The sequence below is a fragment of the Periplaneta americana genome, chromosome 11, assembly GCF_040183065.1.
Source record: "Periplaneta americana isolate PAMFEO1 chromosome 11, P.americana_PAMFEO1_priV1, whole genome shotgun sequence".
NCBI lineage: Eukaryota > Metazoa > Arthropoda > Insecta > Blattodea > Blattidae > Periplaneta > Periplaneta americana.
In genome coordinates, this window is record NC_091127.1 from 156,978,585 (window position 1) to 156,989,771 (window position 11,187).

Consider the following 11,187-nt stretch of genomic DNA (forward strand, 5'->3'; position numbering starts at 1 on the left):
TGTTTCATCAGTAACATGTAGTATAATGCCGTTTTATGCTATACAACCGTTTTCCTCGTAATACTTGTGAACAAATCATACATTTAATATTCTCATCATATTGACAGCACAAAAATGCGTCCTCCCATCCTAATGGAACTTTCATACATGGTTTCGAGAGAGACATATGCCACTCGCAGGTCAGAGACAAATACAAATGGAACGGAGTTTGACTCCAGTGAGTGAGAGGGTGAGGGTTGGCGGAGGTTAGAAGCAAGCGAAATGCACAGCTATCACTGCGAGCCACAATGTCTCGCGAGTCACGTTCTCGCCACGGCTGCAATACAGGAGCCACATGGTCAATTCCTAAGAAATAGAAAGGTTGTGAAGGAAAACCAAATCATTTACATCATCAGGACGCAATTTGCAATGTCTCTCACCGAGTACAAATCCTGCTATACTGAAAATGCGTTCGCTGGGTGCACTTGTGGCTGGAAAGCACAAAGTTTTCTTAGCCACAAGTGCTAGGTTTAGAAGTGCCGTTTCCACCAGGCGAGGATATTATCTTTGTGCAACGATCCATCCAAATTTGTGGCTACCTAACGGTAAACATGATATCTATCCAAATATGTTGTTGCAGCAGCTGAGTGAAATTTCAAATCTTCTTGAAACTGGGGTATAATTTCGGCACGCCAACACACTTGCTCTGTTTGATAAGATTTTTCTCAGCAGCCATACGTTCATATTGTGCTCCAATATCAATAAGAATTTGGAAAGTATGCCCGCTAACTATGCTAATGGTCTAAGACCCAAAGCACACATCTGAGAAAGAGCATTAGTAACCTCCGATGAAGCATTACTTCCCTTGGCAATACTCGGCCGGACATTTCATCCTGTAATCCCGCCCTTTCCTGACAGTTATGTCTTTTGAGAAGTGGTTGGAGAAGGCAATCCCCGTTTTACACTGAACATATCCCACAATGCTTCCTTCTTCATCTACAACAATTAAAAAATTGTCCCATAGCCTACAGCATTACTTAATTACTCTTTTCAAATTTTTTCCCACTTTGAATTAGTTTATTCGTAGATTATGCATAACATCCCTTACAGACAACTATGTCATGTTATATAAACTACAATACACACGACACACGTTTACATGAACAGCAACTGAGAGCCATGCAATGCAGGCAGAACTGCAAGCCTGCGAGTCAAACCCGGTCCTTCGGCTCCTGTAAGCTCCACATGGTGGGGAAATGAAGAACTGATTCTGTATTGCCGGTTTCCTAATATTTTAAGAAGTTTTATAACAGTGCAAATTCAAGTGAAAATCCATTCATGAAGCGTCTTGGCCAATACAATGCAAATTTCTACAAGAAACACATAACACCAAAATCTTTTTTAAGTGAATAACATGCACTTTTCCACAACCTCTGACTTCCTAACATATACATTAATGTCTCCGTGCCCAATTGTTTTGACAGCTGGACATGAACAATACTTGTGCATTATTATTTGAATTTACACTAAATATGAAAAGGCAGAAAACATATTTGTTTTGGTACTTTATCAATAAATTGCTGAATGTGAAAAAAATCCTAATATAAGTGGAGAAAGGCCAAGCAAAGCTCGAGCCGTTCTCATCTCTACTATATACTGAGAACTAGCGGAACTATTTCAAAGTGTGTCAATTTGTTATATTTGATTCTGACATCAAAAGAAAATTCGCTTGCACGATTAGAAAATTAGAGGTCAGATATCTTTGAACGGCAGTGTACACAGATAATGGGTATGTTTTTTTTTTTTTTTTTTTTTTTTTTTTTTTTTTCGTCATTTGGGTAAAGACCCTTAATTATATTACATGTGCTTATAATATAAGCAGAATAAATATGGGAAATACCTGTTATTATTCGGTTGAAAAGCTTTTGTCATCTAGTCTGCTGTCAAAAAATCTGAAAGTTAGAATTTGTAAAACAGTTATATTACCGGTTGTTCTGTATGGCTGTGAAACTTGGACTCTCACTTTGAGAGAGGAACAGAGATTAAGGGTGTATGAGAATAAGGTTCTTAGGAAAATATTTGGGGCTAAGAGGGATGAAGTTACAGGAGAATGGAGAAAGTTACACAACGCAGAGCAGCACGCATTGTATTCTTCGCCTGACATAATTAGGAACATTAAATCCAGACGTTTGAGATGGGCAGGGCATGTAGCACGTATGGGCGAATCCAGAAATGCATATAGAGTGTTAGTTGGGAGACCGGAGGGGAAAAGACCTTTGGGGAGGCCGAGACGTAGATGGGAAGATAATATTAAAATAGATTTGAGGGAGGTGGGATGTGATGGTAGAGCCTGGATTAATCTTGCTCAGGATAGGGACCAATGGCGGGCTTATGTAAGGGTGGCAATGAACCTCCGGGTTCCTTAAAAGCCAGTAAGTAAGTGCTTATAATATAATACTGTGATGTTTGTGTATTGAAGTATTCCAACTTTTTTTATATAAAAATAACAAATTGTAGCCCAGACTCCTGGCCAATTCAGAAGGTTCTGTTGCAGATGTGGAGACTATGTCTACGACTGGTGGCCGTGGCAGCGCTGTGTCTTTGCACGCTCGCACAAGCTCAGTCAGATCTGTTCCAGTTCGCAGATAAGAGGAACACCAACAAGTACTGCGGCAGGAACTTAGCCAACATGCTGCAGCTGGTCTGCAATGGGAACTACTACCCCATGTTCAAAAAGTCCTCACAAGGTAAATTATTCATACTTCACAAACTGGGCTGGAAATTAAGTTTTCACGAACCAGAACGCTCTGTTATTTTCGTAGACATGGCGCTGTTGATGACGAAAACGAAGGAATTAATGACCAATGAGATGACGCCGAGTATTACCATGCTATATCATTAACATTTAAGTGTTATACAGGATGTTCGGGAAAGACCTGACGAAAAATAAATAACTATATCTCTGAAACTATTTCATTTATTATCGTGAAGTTTTCACACTTACAAAGAGAAACACAATAAGTTTTAATGTACCTCTATATGAGCACCATTTTTGACCAGGGCTATGTCCAGGCGATACTCAATCTCCTGCCACACATACGAAAGCATCTCCGGTGTGACTAGTCTTATTGCTTCGTAGATTCGGCCACGTAACTCACGTCCTTTACAAACCCCACAGAAAGAAATCCAGTGGGGTTATGTCCGGCGACCATGATGGCCATGGTGTAGGTCCGCCTCTTCCAATTCAACGGTCAGGAAACGTGTCATCGAGGAAAGCGCGCACAGGGTTAGCATAGTGTGGGGGGCTCCGTCCTGTTGAAACACGGTTTCTGGTGGTAGTTGTGGGTCAGCGTAATTTCGCAGCATATCCAGGTATATGTTACCTGTTACTGTGAGCTCTTATCCGTTTGGAAACGACGTTGTACACGCTTGACTGGCTTCAATTCAGCCAGTCACAAAACGCATTCTGCTTTTTCTACTGTGGTAAACATTGTTCGGCTGGTACACGCACAACTTGCATTCGCAGCTCTGACAGCAAGGCTGACTATATACGCTGCGCAGAACGAGCTTTTTCTCGTTTTCTCTAGCGCAATGGTATGCGCACGCGTGTAACATGCTGCTGGGTAACAAAACTTATTGAGTTTCTCCTTCTAACTGTGAAAACATTGAGGTAATAACTGTAACAGCTTCAGATATATAATTACTTATTTTTCGTCAGGTCTTTCCCGGACACCCTGTACATGGTGATTCACGAGGAAAGGTCAAAAATTTAGGATACGATATCTTAGGCCATTTTGAGTGAAAAAGTTCATATGAACATAGGTCCGTTTTCGAACGATGGCGGAGCTAGATGCATTTTTTTGGTAAAACGTCTCGCCCCAATGTGAATCAGACGTTGCCATATGCTGCTGACGTGAGATAAGATCACCGATGAATGACGTAAGATTGGAATCTGCATTGTAAGCGATGTAGATAACAGAAAAGAAACAAACCGGGTGGTGGGGCATTACAAATGTCACAACAAATACGCTATCACTTATCGGTTCACAGCAGTTCAGTCAGCTACCTACAGTACAGTAGTTATACAGGTACAGTTATCGGAAATGATAAGTTGTGTTTTTCAAGATGCCTTATAAATTTTCGACTGCAGAATACGCCGATATTGTGTATGTTTATAGTTTGTGCGATGGAAGTACCTTGCGTGCCGTCGTTGAATATGAACGACACTTTCACCTAACGCAGTGACCTACTGCGATCTGTGTGCTGTAAGCGCATACCAGCCATTTCAGCAATACGGTGGAACTTTCAGTCCCGAGTTGTATCCTCCGTTAAGGGAAATAAATCGGAGCTATTGAAATGCTTCGAAAGGATTGAAGAGGGTGATGACTCAAATGAATGGGATGATGTAGCAGTGAGAGAAGCTTTTGGCCTAAAAAAATATTAAATAATGAATTTTTGTTTTTCTAAATTTCTTTTATGACTTGATGAAACATGTTGATATATTATACAATATAATATAGATGCAAACTGCTAGTAGATTGAGAATATCTGACGCATTACAACATTTTGAGTCAGCTGTATTGGAAATAAGAGAGAACACTAACATATGAAATAAATGTCGATGATGAAGAACGTTCGTTTCCTCCAAGAAAAAGGCTGAAACTCAGTAGGCAAGTAAACCTGTCGGCAGATGCCAAAGAAATATGCAATATCATTATCAACCAATTCAATTGACGTTTTCCTGCAGTCACATATATGTGGCAGCTTTAATATACTTGATCCAAAGAAATTTGCTTCATACAGAGATAAGTTCCCCACTGACCGGGCCAATATTTTCGTAAAAAATTATAGTCCTTTAATTTCGAAAGAAAAATATATTAAAGAACTATCAGTGATCTATCGAAATGATACATTTAAAGATATTTCCTCTGTGTATGATTTGTTCTGATTTTTTAATGGATTACTCCTTTGAAGATTCATTCTCTGAAGTGGGAAAAGCCCTTCGAGTCGCATTAACAACACCTGTTTCAACAGTTGAGTCAGAACGGAGTTTTAGCACATTAAACAGGATAAAGTCATTTCTCAGAAACACCTTCGGTCAAGATAGGCTGAATTCGCTGGCTTTCTGTTCTATTCTTAAGGAGCATCTCCATCAAATCCCGAACTTCAGAACAGGGTCATGAGAAAAGTTTGCCAGAAAGGACAGACGAGCACATCTTCTTTATAAATAATTCTGCAAATTGGTGATTTTAATGTTGAATTTGCGTTATTATGTAGGTGGTAGTTTCAGTTGTATTATTTTAAGTAGAAACAATTAACTAAAATGGAATAAAAAATCTTAGTGCATTATTTAACGCATATCGCAAAATTTGTGAAATATCTGGCCTCATCAACAAAAATGATCACGAACCGCCACTGGAAGCTCCCTAGGTTAACATAACCTGATTTTGTCCAGCTGATGTTTCTATCTCGGCCAAATAACAATTTCAAAAAATAGAGTAAAATGTCTGGACACTGGAATGGACACCGACCCATTTAGGTTAATTTCAATTAAGAAACACGCCAAACGAATTATCTTTGCACCAAATATGGATGCTCCCTGGACCAAATTATCGTATTTTATAATTATTTGAATGCAACAGAAGTCAGAAGTCTTGCTAAAATCGGCGGAAGTCCCTCAACGCTCGTTTCACCCAATTTTTAAATTTATATACCAAATCTGACAACTCAGGGGTTGGCCTACCTTCCTGTATAATGCTCTTCTTTTCTTGAAAACCCCTAGTTGAAAATGGTTCCCCATGTAGCGTCTCATGCACTCCGACACTCTTTTTTCATGAACACACATTATGGGCTAACTGCCCGCGATAATAAATGTTATTACAACAATAAGTAATAAGTTAATTTACAAATGATCTTAATAAAATTAATATAACAAATAGATGAATACTTAAATCACAATGCGATCTGCATTAACTAATTCGCGACGCGTGTAAATTCTACAAATTCACATTGTAGTTGGCCACGCTTACCAGGTTAACAAACTGAATGCAATAAAAGTCAGTCCAGAAATAATTACAGCATTATAAAACATATTAAATATACAATTTTGTCGGCCTACTATTTTTTAACAAATTACATTCCAGCTAACGGGAAACTTTCAATTTGACACGAGTAAAATATGTTCAATAATAGTATAGTACCATATTTTTAAAACTTTGCTGCTACACTATAGGTACTATTGGCTATCCTGACCTGAATCCACATTTTTATTTACACGTACATTTTTTGTACCTCTATGGCTCCAAACACTGACGCCAACTTGCAGGGATTCTTACATTAAATACGACCATAAAGCACAGCCGAAATAAAGAGAGCGCATGCGTGACTCAGCAAATTCAGTATTGCTGGGTCTGGCGAGCCCTCATCTGACAGCACATGTGGATTCGCATGTGGGAAATTCAAACTAGATTTACGTAACAATGAATATAGTAGGTATAGTAAAATAACGGTGTATAGAAACGGTTGACTGCACACCACTGACCTATTCTATAAAAGAAGGAAGCAGGATGAAGCTAGACTTGTACTACTAGTCACAGTTCAGGCAGCAGCAGACTGCTTGAGCTGAAATTTTTTCAAGGTTTTCCAACTGTAAGACAAATGTCAAGTAATCTTATAACGAATTCTCAGACTCATCTCGATAAATGCCATCTTGCTATCGCCAACCTATCCATACAGTTGACACAGCATCGCTAAATAACAGAATTAAAAATATAGAGTAGTTAGAGATACACAACATGAAATAGTACATTATGCAACGAGCCTATAATGATAGTAATTAAGACGCGAGTATGTTTGTTTATGAAACGAGCGCAAGTGAGTTTCATAATTTTCATACGAACGTCTTAATTATCATTATAGGCAAGTTTCATACGACTTTTTATGCTCGACCATATTTCTAACTTGAAATTATTCAAAAGTATTCATTTTATTTGTATCTGACTGAAGATCGGAAGTGACCTTGTGCATAGCTCGTATATTGTGAGATGTGCGCAGACGCGTAAGTATTGATTTTTTTCCGAGGAACAATAATGTCATTGACCTTGATGTAATGTAAAGAATAATATGAACTAATTTTGATATAACCTGGAAATTGATTTAGAATTGAAAAACGAGATGACAAATTGAATTTATTTGAATATTATTTACAATTAACGCTAATTATTATAGTAACAGAACATAACCTTCTGCGACAGTATTGGATTTCCAGCCTCCTTCGACAGTATTGGATTTCCAACCTCCGTGACATTTCCCTCATTGTCTTTCGATTGCATATCCGAGAATAATCGAAAACCTGAACTTTAATGAATAGGTGTACTTTAATGACATGCATTAAAGGATTGCTACCAGGTGTATAATTTACTACATTTCGGCATGGTTGAGCATAAAATAAATTAAAACACATGCTGCTGGTCACAAAAGTGTTATCCCTCCCCTCTCCCCCCAATAAGAATGTTCATGAGCCTCTACTGTATATAGCACAATGCCATATATTAGTACAGATGCAGAGCTTTATTTTCTATGCTACTCATTAACAATGATGTAATACTTGCAGCATTTACTTCGCTAGATTGTATGTAGCAGTGTCAATTTTTTGTTATCGCACTCGTCTTTTACAGATGTGGATGATATGAATGACTCTGGCTTCTGGATTCAATCACAACCAGTTCAAGAACCGCAACTACAGTTTCCATTCCGCTCAAGAACAAGCGCATCACTTATTCCTGACTCCTTCAGGAGACGCACGCGTGGAGTTTACGATGAATGCTGCCGCAAGAGCTGCACAGTTCAAGAAATGGCGAGCTACTGTGGAAGACGATAGTATTACAAGAAAGTATCGGTTCACAACCAGGACAGCTAATCACTCAACAAACTGTTCAGCATCTTTAACTGTCACTATTTTAATTAAACTATGTGGTTCAGTTAAGAGAGTGGCATAACTCATAGCTAAAATGAGAAATGTTGATATTTGTTAACAAGTCATATTACACGTTATTACCCGTACCACAACTGTAACAAATATTTTCACTTTAGAATATTTCCTTATCATGTTCAAAGGCAGGGCTGGGCAAAATACTGACATCCAAGTATTTCAAATACAAATACAAAATACTTCAAATAATTGTATTTGAAATACAAATACAAAGTACTTTTAAAAAATTAACCAAAATACATTTGTATTTCAAATACTCGATAAAATATATAGGTCTAAAGAAATAAGAATATTACTGAAAATCTAAAATATTATATTAACATTCAAAGTATTTTTACCTCGAAGTTTTATACAAAACACTGTAACTGAACTTCTTCCTTTTCCCAGTCAGCAATGAAATTATGCTACATATGAATAATTATTCTCCCTTTGAAAACAACCAGTTCCTCAAATGTTCATAAGATAAGGATCCCCTTGCTTGTGAATGAATAAATCCTGCAAAACAGAACAGTCTTTCTACAGGCGCAGAGGAACACAAACTTGTATTACATTTATAAAAGCTTGTTTCACTGTTGGTAATTCTCTAGAGTGCACAGGGTTGTCCCTTTGCCATTGAAGAATTGTATGAGCTCATACTCCGCAGTAGACAAGTTCTTTTCTTTTTTGCTTTTCAAAGTCTGTTGTACTTGAGTTGAAAACATAAAAATTGTTTTATCGTCTTCATCATCTGAACTGACCAAAAGTGTAGCAGAGAACTGCTCAGCTGATTTCACAGACATATTCTATGTCCTCTTCTTATCACTTAGTGAGGAAATGTCAGGTAGCCATCTTATCTTCAATGATGGGTGGAGCAAGCTGCCAAAATAGCTCAATTTTCTTCTGGAATCAGATCAAACATCACTTTAAATCTTGATGAAAGTGAACTTGTTAGGATTGGAGTTACTTGGAATAGATGGCGTAGATTACTAGGTAACAGAATATGTAATCTGTTTTTAAGGGAAATTAATGTGGACAAAAGTTGGCCGTAATAGCACATCTTCTCATTTGCATTAGATTAAGGGCTACGGCAATGGGTTTCAGAACTGCACAATATTCTTCAAGGTACTGAAACTCAACATCTTTGAAGGTTGGCAATCCTAGTTTTTCATATATACTGTTTAATCATGTTTGAATTGCAATTTGAGAGATTGAGTCATAAAGAGAATTCCATCGAGTTGGGCAAGGAAACTTTAATTAATATTTCAAGACATCTGATATAATTTCTGAGGATTTGGGTCTCCTAGACGCATTCCATAATGCTGAACATTTAGCAAGTGTTGGGTGATGGTTCCTTGATGCTGTTGGAGATTTCTCTATGGCATTAAGGAAATCAGTTGTGGCAAGAAAACTAAGTGTATGGCTAGCACAACTGAAATGGGTAGGCAAATAAGACAAAAATTCATTCTTCAAATCCAAATCCAAAACTTGATGAACAAGAAGAAGAAAAAAGTATTTTGAGTATTTGAAATACAAAATACATCAATTTTATGTATTTAAATACAAAATACTTTCGAAAATCCTTACAAATTACAAAATACAAATGCATTTCAAATACGTATTTGAAATACATGTATTTCAAATACTGCCCAGCCCTGTTCATAGGCCTAAGTTTAAATGTGCTACTTTCTGTGTAGAGGAATTATATAACAACCGGTCATTCTCTGGAAGCAATTTCATAATCTGAATCTCCTCTGTAGTGTGTAGAACATGCTCGGTGATGACAGTGCTTCCACTGAATGATGAAACCTAACAAGCTAATATCTTAAACAGAATGACATGAGACAGAAGACTATTCCAGATACTTCAGAATCCTACGTGACAGCCCTCAGTGGTTGAAACAGACAGAAATCCTAGCACAGCTTCCTTCAAACTAACTGCATGAATAGCAGCTCTGAATAAACAAGTCTCCGAGCAAAACTATCAGTGGCCATTTTCTCACTCGAAGTTTATACTTCGCATGGATAGATATCTTTTTGCTGCTCTCTGACATAAAATTGGAAAACACACAAATCAGATTCCAGTGACTCTATCTCACTTTGTTTTCAGTTGAGCTGGATTTCCTTCACCTTCATCTTTTGAACCTCCTTTTCTACTTAAGTTTTCTCTTGGCATTGATAAGCGGTAAGAACACTTCGTGTCCCAAGTCTGTGGTTTGAGATAATCCCGAACCAACTTTCAAATGACTCAGAATGCTTTAGGCACGTGAGTGTTCATGCTATGCCACCAGATAGCACCATCATCTCAATTTGCACCGAAAGTGAACATGAAGAGTTTCTCCCGCTTGATCTTCAAATGTAATGCCACAAGTTCAAAATTAGGAGTTGTATCTGTTGGACTATTTCACGAATAAAACGAAATACAGTAGAACCTCTATTATCTATGCTAATGAAAGGGGTAGAGTGAACGGTTAATCGAAAAAATCGGATAATCCGTTTCATAAAAGGTTTTCATAAAATGAGTGCATAATACAGTTTCGTAATTTGCTCCGTGATCTTTTTTTAATATGCTAGATAGTGAATCAGAAGTCTGGTTTTCAACAACAGGTTTTTAATGGCCAAGGAAACTCCTTATGATGCCTGGAAAGATAGGAATAGTACAGGTCTCATGTTGTAGATTTATATACCAGTACTGTATACAATTTATATTTGTTTTTCATTAAATCCCGCCAGTTATAATTCTATGTCATATTCTGATGCGAGATGAACCACAGTTTCTCTTTTTCCAAACCATTCAATTAGGCCTACTTGTACTTTTTTTTTCGTAGCACAACACGTTTTCTTTTGATATCTGTGGAAGACATTTTGCATAGAAGTTAGACAGTACGGCCACTCGAAGAGTAAATCATATTGTTTGTAAAAAAAAAAAACACTCTGTAGAAAAAACTTGTACTAATATAATGCACAGTACTTCGTATTTCTTCTGCAGAAAAAGAAAAAGCGAGAGAGAAATACAATCGGATAATCCACCAATCGGTTAATAGAGTGACGGAAAATCGGGGTTCTACTGTAATGGAACTAATAAAACCCATAAAATAAGATATTTGAAATATTTACAATAAATGATTACCAAATATAAATTAAAAGTGGCATTGGAGATGGTAATAAAGAACCAAATACTACATATAACACTGTACATACTTTCTATTCATTTCGGTATTCTAAGGTTTAGCTTCTCGCATT

The 11,187-nt window shown here is 37.3% G+C and overlaps 1 protein-coding gene across 2 annotated transcripts in view; it reads left to right on the forward strand.

Annotated features, from left to right (window-relative positions):
• LOC138709477 (LIRP-like) overlaps positions 1-10,874 on the forward strand; it is a 54,767-nt gene extending 43,893 nt beyond the window's left edge. For both annotated transcript variants that reach the window (XM_069840269.1, XM_069840270.1), the window contains exons 2-3: positions 2,534-2,726; positions 7,656-10,874. In XM_069840269.1, the coding sequence (XP_069696370.1) occupies positions 2,534-2,726; positions 7,656-7,858 (396 nt within the window). In that variant the 3' untranslated portion in view covers positions 7,859-10,874. The remainder of the gene's footprint in view (positions 1-2,533; positions 2,727-7,655) is intronic.
• The last annotated feature ends 313 nt before the right edge of the window (positions 10,875-11,187 follow it).